Source organism: Simochromis diagramma, unplaced genomic scaffold, assembly GCF_900408965.1.
Source record: "Simochromis diagramma unplaced genomic scaffold, fSimDia1.1 OVJJ01000669.1, whole genome shotgun sequence".
Lineage (NCBI taxonomy): Eukaryota > Metazoa > Chordata > Actinopteri > Cichliformes > Cichlidae > Simochromis > Simochromis diagramma.
In genome coordinates this window covers 4,045,756-4,065,663 of record NW_024387458.1, presented here as the reverse complement: position 1 = coordinate 4,065,663, position 19,908 = coordinate 4,045,756, and the positions used below count along the sequence as shown (strand labels likewise).

Below are 19,908 nucleotides of genomic sequence, written 5' to 3'. Positions count from 1 at the left end.
TGTTTCTATTTCTTTGTTTGGTGGTTTGTTTATTTCTTGATAAACGTCTTTACTTTCTTCATTTCCTTCCTTGCCTGTTTGCTATCTTCTTTCCTTACTTGCTTCCTTTTACTTTCTTTCCCGCTTTTCCTCTTTGCTTCTCTATTTTCTTTTGTTTCCATCTTTCTCCCTTTCTTTCTTTCCTTCTACGGGTGCTTCCATGTGCTGAAATACACGGGTGCAGACATGTATTTACCATGGTTCTTGCTGTGCTCTCTCCAGGTGCTTTGAAGTCCTACCTGCGCGAGCTCCCTGAACCATTAATGACCTTTGAACTCTACAATGACTGGATCCAAGCCTCAAAGTGTGTATCATCTCAGACCAATGTTGCCATCTTCATGTTAAAGGCATTTCTTCGACCTACTGTTGTTTTACAACCAATCTTTCATGTCGTCCTGCAGCATTCAAGATCAAGACAAGCGCCTGCAGGCTCTGTTCAATGCCTGTGAGAAACTCCCTTCAGCCAACAACACCAACTTTAAGTGAGTCAGCGTTTCCATGTTTCACTCCCCTCCTGGTTCTCTCTTTTTTCATATATTGGCCAAATAATCTGGTTAACCAGCTGAAACATCCCAGTCAGTCTCATTTTGGTTTTTTTAACTGCATATCGAAAGAATCAGGTCTATTTTCTGCCTTACCTCCTTATATAGCTGCATATAAGACTGGCTGGCTCTGCCTATAAAGAGGAGTTCATTTAACTGAAGGAAACCACCAAAGACATGACAAAGTGACCTGATGGTCAGAAATAGCTGGGCCAAAATGTTCATCTCATTGAGTCCCCAGTCTGTCACCTGTATCTTTGCTGACTGTCCCTGAGTGTTTCTGTTGCATCTGTAGTGTGTAAAATAAGTTCAAAGAGAAATCTTTAGAAAAACCTAAATCAAAATTGCTTTTTAAAATAAGCCAGCGCCAACAACTGCAGTTCCTCTAATGGCCACTTGAGGCAAATGCCAAAAGGCAGTCAGTCCCCACAGACTCTCGTGTTAAAATGCCCAACTTTAAAGCAGGAATATGTTTACAATCAGCTGTGGTCTCAGGGCACAGTTTCCCTCAGTTATAAAAACTGTATGAGGGCAGCTCAGTGGTTTTAATTGGTGAGGAGTTGTTGCCAGTTGTTTTCTCCTGAGCCTCATGGCTGCTAATTAGTCAATGAACTGGACTTTTACAGAGGGTTTGTGCCCTTTTTTTAACATTTTAATGGAATTATCCAACAAACTGTTTGACTTGTTGTGAAGAATAGACCATCCAAGACATTTGTGACTCACATATAGTTACTGAAATTCCAGTATATTTATGTGATTTAGGCTAATTAGCAGGTATGTGTGTTTATGTGTTGCACATATTTATGTAGATTTTATGAGTATGATTGCAGTTTGCGTAAAAAAGCTAGTTATTGATAATTTAGAAGTGCAACTTATTGTCTAAATATGGTCACATCTGGCTCCAAATCACCATCATGGTGACCAAACACTTCCACAATGTATCACAGAGGCTAAGCCCATCTTTTTGGTACAGTCTAAGATCAATCCCCTCAAAATGCCCAAATTTAGAGCAGAAATAAGTGTCTTTGCCGCCAGTAACACATTTCTTTTACTGCTGTTTTAAGGCTTTAAGTTATGCATTATTGAGGATAACAGGTTGGGAGCATTTTGTTTAGACTAAACTAGAGTACACTAGACTATACTCTTCTTTGACCAGACCTAGTTTACTGTCACAGTGGCCAGTAAATGGGAGTGAACCCACAAGCAGACTCAAGTGGACACAGTGATAAGATTTAACAAACTTTATTGTTAGATTACAGAGAAATCGAAAAAACGTGATATGGGAACGTAGCGCGAGTGTGTGAAGTGGGGGCACTGTCGTTTCTAAACTAGAGATATATGACATACATCCTCAGTACGCTTGTGGCAAAAGAGGCAAAACCAAATGTATTTTTGTAGCAGGCTGTGAAATATGCTTATTTCTCTTCTAAATAACACTGACAGGAGTCAACTGTTCAGAGGAGATGCAAAGGTTTTTGTTTCACACCTGTTTTTTAGCCGTGATTAGCATCTATTTTAATATCACTGTCTACCTGAACTAGCTTTAGTACTGGTTCAAATAAGGTCAGGTTCAGATTAATGAAAGCCGAGATGGTGGCAGCCAGACTATTAAACCAACAATCTGTGATTGGGCCTCAGAAACCTGAGCGTGAACCAGAAACAATACAGATAATACCATTCTGTAGATCAGAGGGTAGCTGTGGAGTCGGGAGATAATAACTCGTAGCTATATCGCTTTACCTCTATTGATTCTCAAGGATTTTTCTTCTTTCATTTTCAGTCACTTCTTGGTATCTGTTTGCTTCCTGAAAGCTGGAAATCATTTTTCAGCTTTCAGGAGGCTGATTCATTGTGCGCTACTTATCACCACCTGCCAGAAAAGAGAAACTCTGACCTTTATGAAACAGTGTGGAGAAAGAGGCGTTGCATCCCAGGTGTTGGCTGCTGGATTAAATGCAGAAGGCTGAAAGGCTTGTCTCCTGATCAAAAGAAGAAAGTGGAAAGGCCTGACAGAGAAAGGGAAGAGAGGAAGTGATGGTACAGAAATGAGGAGAGCGAGGTGCAGCGGCACTTGTCAGCATCATCATCGAATCGCACAAATGCGTCGTATTTTTAGACGGTGCTCCTCTGAAGAGACCTGTCAGGCCTGTCCAGATGATTGCTGTTTGCCGTGATGAGCGGCCTGATGTTCAGCTCTGGATGAGTCATTCAGCTCAGCTACAGACATCCACCAGCCCATCCATTTCTGAAAACATCAGACACAGAAATGGTTGGCTGCAATAATAAGCTTTGCCTCAGTGTGGTTCGTGCATTCAGCAGGCACGCAGTTATCATTCAGACTGCAGCTGTAACACTACAGTATCTGCTGTTTGAAACTGACCGGAACATATTGGGATGGATGTAGCCATCATTATGTTTTTTTGAGCCAGAAGTGATCATATTTTGGAAGAGAGCGTAATTTATCAGCAAATGCCAGCATGCAGGATACAGCTGTATCCATAAATGCGCAGAAACATGTATATAGGCTAATATAATGCTAATATACCAAAACTGAAACCCGCACAGAAACTCTTTAAGGTGCTCTAAAAGGCATCAAAACGAGGTCCAGCTTACCAAGTTGAAGGAGAGGTGGGGTTAGCACATCTCAGTTGGCTCCAGCTGCCTGTATCACAACCAGGTAGTGATGTGTCAGTCGCAAATGAAACGGCTCTTAAAGCCCACTCTTTGAAGTGAACGACGTGAGCCGGCTCCTTATTGGGAGTCGTGGTTTTTTTTTTTTCCTTTCTTTCTCTCACCCTCTCTCTCGCACTTTTTTTCCGCTTCACTCCGCACGCGAGCCTTGTGCTTTGCGCTGGGAAGAGGGGGGAGGGGCAGTAGTTACACTCAGTAGCACAGGAACAGAGCGGGAGGGAGCCAGGGACAACAACATCACATTAAAAAGGTATAGTAATGATCCACAACTATTTTCAGTTACGGATGATAAAGGATTCAGAAAGTTTATTGATGCAGGCCCATATGAAAGAGAATGTGCATCTTCTTTTTGTTTTTATATTTTTTCATATTTCTATTTAATTGTGTTGTGGTTTGCAGTGTTTAGTGTTTAAATTTGTTTAAAAGGAAAAAGCTGAAAATTTAAATAGTTAAAAGTTGAAATGTAAATAGTTGGTTTTTGTATTATATGATTTATTTATTACATTTTACATTTTATGTGGAGTGAATAAATATTTACGGTGGCCCCTACAGACAAAGCACGTACAAACTCCAAAGCATGTACAAACACAACAGAAGTGCTCCAGGATGCTAGGGGCAGTGTTGAGCTTTTGTTACCTAGTGGCTACACAAGCCAGGAAGTACCAACTACCGGATTTGGTGTTTGGTAGTAACAGGTAAATGAACTTTTTTTTTTTTTTAATTATTTGAGTATATATGAATGCTTGTGCATAAATACACAAACAATACACATATGCTTTCAATTGTGTAATTTAAGTGCTCTAGGTAGCTCTGTTTTGGAAGTTCAGTTAACGCTAGAAATGTGTTTTGGAGTTTGTACGTGCTTTGTCTCTAGGAGCCACCGTATATATTTATATATAAACATATATAAATTAATTAAAGCAGCAAAACAACCTGAAGAGCCGGATCTTTTTAGTGAGTCGAGCCGAAAGAATCGGTTCTCTAAAAAGAGTCGGAAATCCCATCACTACAACCAAGTAGCACCAATCAGTCAAAACAGCCACGCCCCTAACTCTTCACTAACATGCGGTGACGCTAGCGTTAGCTGTGTTAGCACGTTACCTGAAACAGGTGGTCAGGGTGAGTCCACAGGCGCACACCCTTCCTTCATCATATATCCGTGTTGGGCAGAGTGTAAATACTGAGGCTGAATTGCCTTTATACAAGCACACACACTTCTTAGCGCTGCAAGGCTATGAGCACAAAACAGCAGTGTAGAAAAATGGAGGCAGCCAGCCGGTGTCTGTCCAACCAATCAGTGAGCTCCTTAAGTCATACCTCATGGCTAATTTGGATTGCTTGAGATTTTGGAAAAAGATTGTGAAAATCAGTTTTTAAATTTGGAATTTGAAATGAGGTTTTTATTGAGAGTTTAATACTTTTTTTGTGAAATTCATTTTTGAAGTATTTATTAATGGATTAATAATTCATTTTAAAATGTTGATTTATAAATAGTGTTTTTATTTTAAATTAAACGATTAAATAATAATTTTGCTTTAGTAATGTTTAATTTTTGTTTTACATTTTTTACAAATGCGGGCGGCACGGTGGTTAGCACTGTTGCCGCACAGCAAGAAGGTCCTGAGTTCAATTCCGCCATCAGGCCGGGGTCTTTCTCTGTGGAGTTTGTTCTCCCTGTGTTTGCGTGGGTTGCCTCCGGGTACTCTGGCTTCCTCCCACGGTCCAAAGACATGCAGCTTGTGGGGATTGGTTAATTGATTAATCCAAATTGCCCATATGTATGAATGCCAGCGTGAATGGTTGTCTGTCTCTGTGTGTTAGTCCTGCAACAGACTGGCAACCTGTCCAGGGTTTACCTCGCCTCTCGCCCTATGACAGCTATCAGAATATTTATAGTAGTAACAGTTTCATGGTCTAAATGTTTAGATAGAGAGGTTGAATGTACATTTAAATTCTGTTTTTATTGAATAATCTGTTTTCTGCACCTTAATTAACAGGTATTTAATCAAATTCCTGTCCAAACTGACTGACTACCAGGATGTGAACAAGATGACGCCTGGAAACATTGCTATTGTCCTCGGACCCAACCTGCTGTGGACTCAGAATGACGGGTAAGCTATAGCAGATGCATATACATGTGGCTTGTTACCTTATCCTCTTCTGTGTGATCATAACTGAACACAAAATGCTGGATCTTGGTACCAGTGAACCATGGAAACAAATCAGCTGATGATGAGAGGAAGAGTTGTGCCGTGTGTTTGATTTGATTATTATTGTGCACTTATTTCATCCTGCTATCTCATCCTAATATTTTCACATCATGAATTATGCATGTGCTGAGATACCTTCTATACCATGACTTGCAGTTACAATTTAATTATGAAGTTAAACAAACAAAAGCAAGGGCCAGATTTAATTAGAGGCAAGCGAGTGAAGTCACTTTAGTTTTATTGTAATTGCTGCAGGTTTTATCATGCACTGCCTCCTGCTCGGCCCCTTAAAATCACTTTTTCATGCAGTAACTTGATGATTAAAGGCGGCAGACAACGAATGGAGGGACTCAAAGGGATTCTCTCATTGCAGCTCAGTTTCTCTTCCTCTTTTTCCTTAATCAAAAAACATGGGCTGCTACTAACAAAAAGGCCTGCAGACACACAACTTCATCCATAGGAGACTGCTGTTATTATACCGTATATATTTAGGAGAAAGATGATGACTTGGCAGTTTTGAATAGGGTGAAGGACGTCTCCTTTTATATCTCTGTGTAAATCTTACAAACTCGTCATCCCCCTTAACTTTTAATTAGTACTTTAATAGCCCACAGTTCTGAAATGATTTTAATTTTCTCATTTTAATGCTTTGGTAATATCATGAAAATGTGCTAATCACCCTCTGTGTGAAATTCTTACAGACAGACAGACACTTCTCCCCCCAATTAAAAAAAAGTGTGTCTTCTCCGTTTGCTCCAGGAACATCACGGAGATGATGACGACAGTTTCCCTACAGATCGTCGGCATCATCGAGCCCATCATCCAGCACGCCGACTGGTTCTTCCCAGGAGGTGAGGAGGGAAAAAGAAGAGGAAACAGCCCTGCTTTGTTTGTTCTTGAACTCTTAAAATGGCATTTTAGAAAATAAAATACTGAGTTGCTCCTGTTTTCTTCTGTCTTTGTTAGAGATCGAGTTCAATGTCACAGGAAACTACGGCAGCCCCGTCCACACCAACCACAACGCCAACTACAGCTCGATGCCGTCTCCAGATATGGATCAGATGGATCGCAAGCAGAACGACCAGAGCCGGCGGCCGCTCAGCGTCGCCACAGACAACATGATGCTGGAGTTTTATAAGAAGGACGGGTATGACTCTTCTGTGTCTCTTAGCGATGCATTTCAGAGCCCGACCGATATGTTGGCAGATATTAGCTATTTGCGGATATTGGTACTGGCATTTATGACGGCTGAAAATTATGAGAGTTGATCTTGTATGATTTGTTTCAGAAAGCTCTCTGCAACTTCCCACTGGCAGCATATATGTTTGAAACGCAGCAATCAGCAGATCCAAGCAGAACGTAAACAAATAATTCACAGAACACGATTACTTTTAAGCTGTACTGTCATAGATTCATAGATAACTGCACATAACAAATATATTAGATTTTTAAATCGCCAAATATTGATATCGGCCTTAAAATCAAGTATCAGTACATTAAAAACAGTATTGGGATTAGGCCTAAAGTAAGAATGCACATAATCTTAGAAACAAGCGAGAGAAGGGTTACAGTGTACTTTTAGTCACTGCAGATCTGGAAAGATTGGCATGGGCAACTTATGAAAGTGTAGGTTAGTACAGAATATACACTCACCAGCCACATTATTAAGTACACCTTGCTACTACTCGGTTGGACCCTGATTTTTCTTGCAACACTGTCTTCATTTTTAAAGGCATAGATTTAGCCAAGTGCTGGAACCATTCCTCAGATTTTGGTCCATACTGACGTGATAGAGTCACACAGTTCCTGCTGATCCAATATGTGAATCTCCCGTTCCACCGCACACCAAAGGTCCTCTACTGGATTGAGATCTGGTGACTGTGGAGGCCGTTTAAGTACAATCAACTCACTGTCATGTTCAAGAAACCAGTTTGAGATTATTTGAGCTTTGTGACCTGACATCTATTATTAAGGGATGGACATGATCATTAACAATACTCAGGTATGATGTGGTGTTTAAATGACACTCCATTGGTCCTAAGGGAATTAAAGTGTGCCAATAAAATATCCCCACGCTATTACACCACCAGCAGCCTGACCTGCAGGATGGAGCCGTGCTTTTGTGCTGTTTACTGCAAAGTTGCAACAGAAATCAAGATTTTTCACACCAGACCACATCTTTCTGCTCTTCTATTGGCCAATTTTGATGAGCTGATGTAAATTGTAGCCTCAGTTTCCTGTTCTTGGTGTGGTCTGCTGCTAGAGTCAGTCTGCTTTGACCTTTTGTGAGTTCAGAGATGTTCTTCTGTGTCTCTCATGGTTGCCTCCCTATAAGCTCAGGGTAACTTAGCCGATTTCCTCTGACCTCTTGCATCAACGAGGCATTTTTGCCCAGAGAACTGCCGCTCACTGGATATTTTTTGTCTTTGGTCTTTTTCTGTAAATCCCAGAGATGGTTGTGTGGAAAAATCCCAGAAGATCATCAGTTTCTGAAATACTCTGACCAGCTTCTCTGTCAGCCAGTCACAATTTTGTTCTTGCTTCTTGATACTCGGTTTGAACTTCAGCAGATTATCTTGACCATGTCTACCCGCCTGCATAGATTGAGTTACTGCCATATGATTGGCTGATGAGATAATTTCCATTAATGAGCAGTTAAACAGGTGTGCCTAATAAAGTGGCTGGTGAGCGTCTGTTGCAGTATGAATTTAATATGCAAATATAAACGGTTTATATGTGCACAGACTGACTCCCTAAATAAAACTTTCTCGTCTAAAACTTCCACTGATTCCACCTGTTTAAACCTGTCTCTGAATTAATTAGCAGTCTTCTCTGCGAACACTGTCATCCAGCTGACTGACAGCTAGAGACATTTTTTCTACACAAGGCCACATTGAGGCTCATAAACTTTCCACACGACTGCTTCCTGACAGGGTTGGACGTGTGAAGTAAGAGAAGGAAAATTCCCCAACGATTACACAAGTTTGCCGTGAGAAGTGACCTCAGTGAGAAGCTCAGTTTCACTCCGAGGTGGACAGAAAACGATACAGTTTCACTCTTTATCTACAGGACCTGCCCTCGTAACTTTTCTCTGCAGCTCACTGAGACATCTGGAAGTGAGAAAGAAAAAGACAGAGGGTGAGCTGACATTTAGTCTGTGAAATGAGCAATCCGACAATCCTCAAACTGTGAAGAGGGATTAGCTGAAAACCAGTCAGTCGCTTTCTTTCTCTTTCACTGTCTGAATCTGAGTGTCTTTCTCTAATGCTTTAATACACCCATGGTCTTATCAGGGCCTGGGGGGAGCCTGAGCTCTGCAGCCCAGGGGCCACAAGTAGCCCGACTAATTAAACCTGGACCGTGTGGGTCGGATCAATAGAGCTCAACTTTCAGTAGAAACAGTCCTTAGAACCAAAGGCTGTTGCTCCACCAAAAGAAAGTCTGCTTTTACATGAGTCCTCTTTAATTTCTTACTTAATTTATGTCAGTTTAATAAGTTAATTAATATTTAGATACTAAACTTGCGGCACTTCTCTGCAACTCTGGGAGAGCAGGTGATGATTAGACAAATAGCCCAACATTCTTCTTCTTCTTTGACACTGATAGCACAGATTAGATCCCAGCTTGGATTAAAAAGCAAGAATCATTATATTCACTTAATGTTAAAAGTGTAAGTTTAAAGGGCACCTATCACAGCCATTTCCAGCCCTGTAATCTTATTTTTGGATTCTCCTGGAGTAGCTTTGCATGATTCACAGTTCAAAACAATCCTAGTTTGTCTTACCTCAGCCTTGCTACAGCCCTTCTCTTCATCCTCTGTCTGAAACTCACAGTTTGAGCTCCACCCATTTTCTTCTGATTGGCTGAGTCACACAAACAGAAGGTCTGAACAGCAGGTGGGTGGAGCTTCCATTAGACTAGTTGTTTTATTTTGCAGTGCGCTTCTTCAGCGCACTGCAAAATAAAACTTATGATACTTATATGTTTTGTTACACAACACAACCTGATTGATAGCACTCAATCACTGAATCAATCACAAGAAGTGCAACGCTAATGCTAAATCACCACCACTAAGCTTCTATGTGCACCACAATTATCCTGAATGTTAATTTTGCTTGTTTAGCCGTTTATCTTCTGAAGTAAAAGCTTCAAATTTCATGAGTCAGGTATTTACTACGTAATCTTTTGCAATAGAACAAAAAAAAAATGTTCAGAGCTACAAAAACTACTACAGAATGTATTAAAGCATTTAAAAAAATGAACATTTTTAGAACCCACTGCCTGCGAGTTCAGGGAACTTGAAGTGCAAAATGCTAACTCATTCCAGGTTTTAGGACTCATTCACTCTCCTGAGGTCTAAATAGAGGTACTTCATGATATCTGCCAAGTTGCAGGATTTGCTCCCAGAAGAACTACTTGAAGTCCTTTAAGCTGGTGATGCTCTTTAGCAACATTTCCACATTCCACCTTTATACTGGCTTCATACTGGCCAGGGGTTGGAGAGCAGCCATGATGGCTCTTCTAACATCTGCTTATATATAATGTATGACGAAGCTGGTTAAATCCATAAAGATTTTATGCCTTTTTAAGTCTCCTGCTGCCCTGTTACAGCAGATCTTAGGACTCCTCCACCTGCCAAATCCCTCTTTAACCCCTACTGATGTTTGATGACTTGTTGGGATCTTTTGGGAAAGTTGTTCATTTTTAGGAAAACTGTTACAAAAATCTCAAAATAACATCTGTATTTCGTGTAAACCGATAAGAAAGACTGATGCTGCATTAGAGTCTCTGTAACCTATAGCAAATCGTTGCTATGGGTTACAAAACCATCTTTGGTAAGGTTTTCTCTGCCACCCTTATATTTAATGTTGGTAATATAAATCTTGTTCACTTCTTGATTTTGATGAGAGAATTGATATTCAAAGACTTGCCAAAGGGTCTGACTGTAGGCTGGATTTCTATAGAAAATAGATGTTGAGAGTTCAGAAATGCTGCCTGTTGAAACACGTCCTTTATCGTGAACTACACTAAATCACTGCTGGTTGTGACTGGGAGTGAAAGTCTGTGCAAAACTCACTGAAAGATCCTTCATAAAACCTGTTTCTTCCCAGGCTGTGTGTACACGCTTGGTAATATCAGTAGAAATGCTTGTTATTGCTCAATCAGAGACCAACAAAAAGGAATGTCAAGACAAAGTGCCAGTCATTTTTACTTTGTGTTTCTACCACTGCAGAGAAACCACACTTACTAAAGACTCACTGCAGCTGCAGGAAACCTCTCGCATGTTTTGGGGGATTTTACTGTATCCAGCAGGGAAACATTGACCTGATTATAGCTAAATTCCTCCTTAGTTTTCGACATGGCCTCAATATTTCACTGTTCTCCTCTCTTAAAGCGTTATCCTGTTTCACTTCTTTGATAACAATGCTATTAACGAGTCCAAGCGTACGAGTCTTTCGTGGTCTCTGCTCGTGTCCTCACTGTGCTTGTCTCTGTTTTAACACTGCAGCATTAGGAAGATACAAAGGTACGGTATAGCTCCTTTTCCTCCACTCATCCTCATGTCACTCTGTTCATCATCTGTTCGTCTCAGCTGCACGTTGAAAGGAGCTGTCTCTCATTTGTCATGTGTCTGAGTGTGTATTGCTTCATAGGGGTGTGTGTGAAATGATATATTTGGACTCCTGTAGTTCAGTGTCTCAGCAGAGTGGGGGGACGTGAATAAACAGGCCTGTTTCTCTTTGTTTACATAAGTAAGAGGCATCTTTGCAGTTTCTGATACTGAACTGACTCGTTCAGCCTGTGGATACAATAGTCTCTTGTTGCTTATCTCACCTGACTGCATAGTTACAGTTACTATTTTTGTCTTATCGTACTAATTGAGGGGTTTTTGTGGTAATCTGTTTGAAATGGAAGCCAGTTAGTTTAGCTGGGGTAAAACACTATACTTTTTACTGACCTTGCATTATCTGTGTTATTGTCTAAGTGCAGATTGGGTAGGGGGACGTCTGCTGCTTGTGGTCAACCATCTATACAGTGTGCAGCCTTTCAGTAATTAAATAAAAAGCTTTTCGAATTAGATCAGCCCTCCAGCACAGCTCTGCTCCATCAGCCGGAGTCAGCTGTCTACATGTGATGGAATTTTTCTTTCTAATATTCATTTGTCCAAAACGCATTTTAGACTCATTAGAGGATACTTCTTTTAAACAAAGGAAAACTCAGGAGGTTTAGTGATTTATGACCTGCAGCATCGCCCTGAAAAGTTTACTTTTGTGTTTGATTTAAGACAACACTACTATTACACTAGTAGTAGTATACTTGTGTACTTATGGTAAGTGTATAGACAAAGTATCCAACTTGAGACAGTTATTGACTTTAAAGTAGCCACCTTGACATCACACGTCGTTTTGAAGTACAGTAGGTAATGTACCAAGGTTTTCCTCTAGTTTACTTTAAATAGGGCCAACATTTACAACATAATGCTGTATTTGCTAAGAAATAAAGTGATTCAAAGCATAAACTTGCGAGGAAAGGTTTTGCTTTTATAGAATCTGACTTCTGTTTGGATCCAGAAGAGTCGCCTCCTGCTGGCCATTTGAAAGAATGCAGGTCTGATGCATTGGCTTCACTTTCATATCTTTTCATATCCATCTTTTTATTTTTATTTATTTATTTTGTTTGTTTGTATTGGCTTGTGTAGATTTCTTTCATTTTTTGAATTCAATTACATTTTTTTCTTTTTTTTTTCTATAGGCATTTGTTTCCAGGCAAGGGTCACCTTAGAAATAAAATACATAAAACCACATTTGGTTTTATACAGAAGAAGAGCAGCTAAGAAGGGAGTGGTGGGTGGATTTAGTTACCTTGGGCCTGCTGTTCCAACAGACTTTGTGCCATATTAAGTTAAACTACCTCAAACCCTAAGAAGAACTGACAAACCTTAAGTGTGGCATCGATCTTCCTCAAACTCTAGACAGCCAAGAGACCTATATGAGATCGATCAATTCTGTTTTAATGACACAGGAAAGTACATGTGTAATTAATTAGTTTGACAATGACTGTTTTCCTCAGTTAGCAGAATCAAGCCCACAGTGGGATAAATGCATTAAAAACCCTGCAAAATTCACTGGATTAGCACCAGCCGTCTGAATTATATATAAGTTGAAGCCCTGAATCAACATACCGTTCTCATCAGGAGACAGTGGAAAAGATGGATGTAGCAACTGTGATGTCACACACTGCTTCGCGAAGTCCTGCTCTGGCCTCATTTCCTTAGTCCTGGATGTTTCCACTTGCATGCAGCCATCAATTAATTCTGCTGATTTGCACTTAAAATGAAAAGGACGGAAACGCACATCCTGTTTCATCCAAACTACTTTTTGTTTGTTGAGTTATTTAAAATATATATTAGTTATTTTCCATCATGTTGCAGGAGAATGTGTGTTGTTGCATGCTGGGAATCGTGTGAGTGAAGCTGAGCGACCCTACCTGCTCGTCTGGGGTCGGCCTTTTTTAAATGCACTGATATAAATGAGAGACAGGAAAGCCGATCCCTTTTACCCCCCGGATGATGTGTTTTGGGTGTGGAAACCTGACCCCTGAACTACACACAGACAAACACGCCCTTTGACTTGATTGGCTGTGCATCTCTGTCCCACTGCAGCATGGGTGTCAGGGTGATGGACACTTCTTGGGTGTCGCGCAGGGGATCGTCGTCTACGCGTAAATCCTTGTCCACGCCACCGAGTGTGCACCCCCCCACCCCACCCATTGACGCGCTCATCCCCGAGCAGCCTGGGGAATTCTCAGCCTCCCCCTCCCCCACCCCTCCTCCCACTAGCAGCGACCGAGCCAGGTAAGGCAGTTGTGGCCCCACCCGTCCTCCTGTTTCACCTCCCCACCCCTCCTTTACTCCTGCTCCACGCCCGCGCACACACCTGCTGCCGCTGCTCGCTCGTCACCGCGTCTGCTGCCGCGCCCTGCAAATGACACCCGAACTGCGCTGTCTGCCCCTTCCAACCCCCACCCACCCCACCTCCACCCCTTGTTTTCTTGTCTGTCGTTCATCCTCACCTCTGTGTGAACCCACCCTGATGAGGCATGTCATTTAGAACTTCTTTTCATTTCAACATCTCCTCACCCCCTGAATTTCCTGAGTCACGCGTGGAGTTAATTTTCTGCCTGAGTGGTGATACTGCATATCATGTGAAGATTTCACTTCTACTTAGGGCTGGGTTTAACCAAAATGTGTTGAAAGGTTCATCCACAGTTCAGTAGAAAACTATTTATTGCTGCATGTGCATGGATCACATCTCTACTTTTCTTTTGCCATCAGTCCGAGCATCATTAGCAGCATAACGGTCCATTGTCGCAGGAGCCTGCAATGGATGAGGTGGCTGATTTTCTGTTTTATTATTTTGTTTTCTTTGTGCTCTTCCCCTCCTGGAGCCTTCACTTCACTGTCCCAACAACGATTACTCCTCACCTGATTTTTCCCCTGATTTTTCCCTCGTTATGGACCAAACTTAAAGTTTCAAATCCACACATCCCTCGTCCTAGAACTAATGAATTCATCCGCTTGAATCACTGATATTTCTATCATTGCAGTTCAGACGATGCATCCTCCAATTGGTCGGACTCCTGTTACGCCTACCCCTCCCCAGAGGAGGAGAGGCCGCCTCCCCCTTACCCCTCTTCCTCTTCTTCCTCCTCTTCCTCCTCCTCTTGCTCTTCCTACTCGCTCCCTCACCACCATTTCCGCACCCGAACACCTCCGGGTATGCGTCCCGTTGCCCCCAGTCCCCGAATCTGTGCCCCCTGGCCCGTCCCCTCCACCCCGCCGCACTGGGTACAGCCCGCCCCCGCTCCCTCACTCCCTGTGCCCGTCCCCTCAGCAGCTTGACGTCAACTCCAACCCCAAACCTAACTCCCTGCATCTGCCCAAACCGGCCTCCCCGTCTATTGCTCCGCATGGGCCCCCGTCCGAAACGAATGGCTCCTCCCTTTACATCAAACCCCCGCTCGTTCTCACTCGTCACGATCTCTTCCTTGGCTCCCCGAAAACCCCCAGCACCCCTCTCCCTGCTCCACCTCCATGGGCAGCCTGTGCCTGTAGCCGGGAGAGAGGAGCCAAGCTGACGAGGTAAATACAGAGCCCTGCTCAACCCGCTCCCACTAACACAAATCACACACAAATAAGGAGAGGCCCCCGCAGGGACAAGGAAGCACGAGAGAGGGGTGATTTTTTTTTTAAAAAAGAAAAAAAGAAACTCCCTTCAGTGCCACCCTACTCTGTGTCCTATTAACTCGCTTGGTTTGCAGCTGTCACTTATAGAAATCAAAGCGCTTTAAGGATTCCATTATCACATCCATCTTTAATTTTGCTGCCATGTATGCAATCCATAACTTTCCTTGTGAGCAGGGTATTCAGGAGCCTGTTGCCAGGCAACAAAGGAAATCCAAAGCTTTCAGTCAATGATTATAAAAGTCAGCGTTAATGAGTCAGTGAGATTTTGAATGCGAAGGCAATGATGTGTGCAGGAGCAAAACAGCAAAAAACATCTGCTTTGGTTTACAGCAACATGTTCATATGAGTTTAAAGGGGACCTATTTTGCTTTTTTTATACATATTTGCACTGATAGAGAATAAATAGTTTCCCCTTATGTAAGGTTGCATTACCCATCTACAAGCTGATTACCAGCAACCATTAAAAGAGGGAGGAAGTACACACTGCTAACTACCACATGTCAGACAAAACCAAAGACAACCACAGTCTCATAAAGCGTCCTTTAAAAAAAGATGAGGTCACAGTCCTGTAAGAGATGTTTGGAGGTGTTGAACAGTCAAATACATCTTAGTAAATATCAGAAAACATTGCTATCTTCTGCCGCTTATAAACAGATTTGAACAGCAGGTGGTCTGTCCACTCTCTCTGACATCATTCAGAGCTAAGAGCAGGAAAAACTGGCTGAAATAGGGCAGAAGGTAAGTAGTAGTAGTATCACAGATATTACTTTTACATATCCTGACCTCATTAATTTGAAACTTTAGCCATGTTTAATATGAAAATCCAGATATCGTATCAGCATAATAGCTTCCCTTTGAATGCTGGCTGCTTCAGTCGCCTTCCATGTCTCATTTGCTGAAGAGTGAGAGTGTGTTGAGGCGTAGCTGAGGAGAGTCAGTCGATCAGAGAGTAAACTGGTTATGTTTTGACCTTAAGACCTTCTTCCCATTGGCATTCTGGCTACACTGTGCTGTAGGAGTAAGGAAAATTTATTAAGCTGTCAGGATATGTTTGAATTTTCTTTCCTTCTTTTTTTGCTCAACTGTATAAACTACATGTCCATCTGCAACAGTGGTCACCGGGAATTATGGCTGCTCTCATATATTTTCCTTTTTTTTTTTTATAAAACAAAGAGATTTATGGAGGCAGGGTTAGTAAATTACAGAAGAAAGTATATCGTAATGTGTGTGTTTGTGTGTTTTGTCCTTCACTCTCTCCTCAGTACTCTGAAGAACAAGGAGCTGTCTCCAGTGATTGGACAGAAGGGGCTCCAGGGAGCAGTGACCTCTAGTGGACAGTCGCAGCTCTCTGACCACAGTCCGCACACCTTGAGGAGAGGTAATGCAACTAACTGGGCATGTATGACAGGGATCTCAGCTTGTCTCAAAAACATGGTAAAAATAGTAAAAGTAATTACTTTTGGGGATTTAAAAACTGCACCTTGCCCAGTACTGTGACAGCAAAAAAAAGATGCAGTACACTGTGTTCATTTAGCTGTCTCTCAGGCTCTAATAGAATCTGTCTAATCTATTAGTCAGTGCTGTGAATGAGGTCATTTTAAGTTACAGTGGAACCTCTCGTGTGGAGAGGATGTAAATCTGCAAAAGTGTGTTTTCATTCATTGTTTCCACTCTGGTTGCTGCACAAAAGAGGGGAAAAGGTCCTTGGAAAACCACATAATAACTGACTGACGGCTGCAGTAGAGTTTTATCTGCTAAAATATCCTCAGACTCGAAGGATAAGAGGGCGATGTTTAGTTTGAAGAAATAAACTTGACTTGATGCTGTATGATTGAAGGGTTTAATTAAGGCAGATATTATAATTAATGAGCAATTTGATGGGTAAATTTGTCTGGGGAACTTCAGAGTTTATTAGACTGAAGACGAGACAAGCATCTCTTTTACACTTAAACTTTGATTTCACACATCACTTGTCAGAGTTGGCCTGTAAAAGAAATTGTGTTTTCTATGATTTGATATGTGGGAAATTTGACCAAAAAACAGCTTCATACAGAAGAAAAGAATGACAAGAGGTCGCGCTCTGATGAAGGTCACGATGCAGAAACATTAGTGCATTTGTTAATATGGCCAGAACATATTAAACATTTGAATTACATTGACTTTGGTTTAGCATCACACACTAACACACCAAGACATGCATCCTTTTGCATTAGAAATATAATATATATATATATATATATATATATATATATATTTTATTTTTTTTTTATTATAAAAAAAAGTTATAAAGTTAGCTTTTATAAGTTATAAAAGCTAACTAGGGGGTGTACTTTGAAAATCTGACATTTCTGGGAATCCTGATAACTACATTTATTTTGTAAAACTGATACAAATGTGATAATCCTGTTAAACGTTTTATTTATGCATCTTTTTCGTAGCTTCCCACACTCTTTTAAATTACTTTAACTGAAAAACAAAGATGTCAGATTATGCTGGTAAATTCCTAAAACTCTTTTGTTTTGGAAATATGACTTTGGTTCACCCTGATAACTTTTTCGTGGCTAACAAGGAGCTTTTATGTTGGAAATCTGGTACTATGAAGCATCCGGATACATTTATATGACTAAAAAGTGATTTTTACTTTGAAATAGCATGTCAAAACATTTGTTTATTCTTAAAGAACACTGGTTGCTTTTATTTCAGAAATATAGAGACATTTGTTATCATGGTAACTTTTTTTTTATAACTGTCAGCTTTTATATTGAAGATCTGGCAAATTAAAGCAAATTTCTTTTACTTTGGAAAAATGGGCATGTCAAAGTTTTTTTTTTTTTCTTTTATGTTGAAAATCTGGTACTTTAAAGCATCACCGCAGATTTCTATAAAAATTGAACACTTTTAATTTGACAAACAGACATGCTAGCAGACTGCTAAATGCCTTTTATTTTGGAAATATTGCAGACCCTGATCATCTTATGTTCTTTCTTGGTGGTCTCTCTACAGCAAAGAAGCTGGCTCCGATCCCGCCTAAAGGCCCTTACTGCCCAACGGGAGCCATGTCCGACCAGTCCACAGGTCAACCGTCTCCAGTCAGCCTGTCTCCCACTCCTCCCAGCACCCCCTCCCCTTATGGCTTCAGCTACCCGCAGGGATATGCCACCATCAGCTCCCCGGGTCAGTTGCAGATGGTCACCACCCCGTCTCTGTCCTCTCCGCCCTCGTTGGCTGGGACTCTCACCAAGGCCAGACCGACCCCCAAGCCGCCCCGGCAGAGACCCAGCCTGCCTCCTCCTCAGCCTCCATCCACACCTGGCACTAGTCCCCAGCCTCTGGAGCACTCATCTGGGCTCCTGGACGGCCTTTCTCCTGGGGAAAGCATGTCCACTGGTAATGCTAAACTTGACCGTTTTTTTTAAAGCACTTTGTGTTCGTAATTCTTTTTGCTGTATGTAGATTTGATAAATAATATGCCATAGTTTGACAAATATTATGAATTCTTATTATTTAAGTTCATGTGCTTGGATGTATATGCACTGTTTTTGGTCTATTCATGACATTTATTGGCAATAATGATAGATGTAGGATAACAGCAGACTATCCTTTGGTGTCCTTCTCCATCAGGAGAGGAGTCGTGTATTATGCATTTGTTTGCCTCTCCATCACCTGCAGGTTCTAATCATGATTTTCATGTAATTTCTTCCCCTCTTATCGTCTCACCTGCAGCGGTATGAGGCGAGAGGTTCAGTGTGATTCTGTGTGTGAGAGGGACTTTTAGGGTAAGCAGGAGTTTCTGTGCTAAAGCCTCCCTTCCCCTCCTCTTCGGTACCCTCAAACCCCAAACACGGAGCCGCCCGCTGACATGCTCACAACACAGTGAAGCTGCCAGTAGATGCAGGTTTAAGATTATCCGCTGCTCTACGGCAGCCTCACTCATATGACCATACAGGCGCTGTGTTCAGTCCACCTTTTACTCATTTTGTTGGCCTTTGCATGGTGGCTGAGACTGATGCATGGCTTACATGGGCGTGCATACCGGACTGTCCACCGATCCCAACCTCTCCCGCGCTTAGGATTCCCACCCATAATGCCCTGCTCCAGCTGCCCCTCCTCTCCCTGGCTTCATCTGTCACCCCACCCACACACCCCTCACGCTTCCCACCGACTCCACCTCTGTCCCCTCAGTCAGCGCACTTCCTGTCTGCACCAGTTTTCCATCACATGTTGTACACTAGATGTCTTCACTGTCAATATTATAGTAATATATTATATAAGTACACATGTACTGCATGGCATACTAGCCAAATTTCTATATAGGTAGGTAAGCACAAGCACCAAAGGTCTGTAATATATGAAGGGAGAGCTCAGCTTATCCAGGTAACTTCAGGTCTAACCTGGGGTTTTCAGTATTATATAGGTTGTTTGCCTTTACTAGGTATATTACCATGGTAACATGGCGTAGACCTAACCTGGATCGAAGCAGAAAATGTTTAAAATTAGACATTAACAGTTATGAAGTCACCACCTACTGACCAATCAGTTCTCTGTAAAATAGCATCATGTTTCCTTGAGCCTCTTGATTGTAAACCATCAAATTTTTACTGTCAGCCTTACAGTCTGAGTTTTTAGTTTTCTTTTGTGGGTTAATATAGACTAAACCTTGTGGGGTTTTTTTAGCAATTGTTTTCCAGTCTTACTGATAAAAGTGTCTGGTCAGATTCTCATAGTTAGACTGATGCATGCCGGGGTTTAGCCTGATTGTTGACGTTAGGGTGAATCCAGATAACAGAAAGAGATCCTGGGTACGCTGAACTTGCCTTGCCTCAGAAGCCATGACCCTTTGTTGCCTGCTTGCTTGCAGTGGATAAAAAGAGCTTGTAAACTGCACAGATATTGTTTGGATTTTGTTTTGCCTGCATATATTAAGTCCATGTGGTACATCAGCAGGATTTTGATTTTGACAAATAGCCTTCAGTGACAGGAAATCTTAATTGTGTTGCATAAAATGCTAGTTTGGTCAAAATGATCTAACTTTATCGATAGTTAGTGTTTGTTGTGTCATTGTCCCCTCTACACAGAGCTAGCTCCACACAGACACAAGCTCTCACATTTTTCAAAGTCATCCAACGGGCCAGATTGGAGTCTTCTCTGGGCCAATTCTGGCCCCTGGGCCTCATGTTTG

General features: G+C 41.7%; 1 protein-coding gene across 4 annotated transcripts in view; it reads left to right on the top strand.

The window, feature by feature from the left end:
- The window catches only part of LOC120722983 (rho GTPase-activating protein 44-like), a 98,686-nt gene that overhangs the window by 72,156 nt on the left and 6,622 nt on the right, over window positions 1-19,908 (top strand). For 2 of the 4 annotated variants that reach the window (XM_040014199.1, XM_040014198.1), the window contains 8 exons: window positions 262-343; window positions 441-521; window positions 5,270-5,383; window positions 6,242-6,333; window positions 6,449-6,629; window positions 10,992-11,009; window positions 15,992-16,107; window positions 17,733-18,116. In XM_040014199.1, coding sequence (XP_039870133.1) covers window positions 262-343; window positions 441-521; window positions 5,270-5,383; window positions 6,242-6,333; window positions 6,449-6,629; window positions 10,992-11,009; window positions 15,992-16,107; window positions 17,733-18,116 — 1,068 coding nt within the window. Of the gene's footprint in view, window positions 1-261; window positions 344-440; window positions 522-5,269; window positions 5,384-6,241; window positions 6,334-6,448; window positions 6,630-10,991; window positions 11,010-15,991; window positions 16,108-17,732; window positions 18,117-18,452; window positions 18,506-19,908 lie in introns of all 4 variants that reach the window. The other 2 variants (XM_040014201.1, XM_040014200.1) reach the window with 2 other exon arrangements.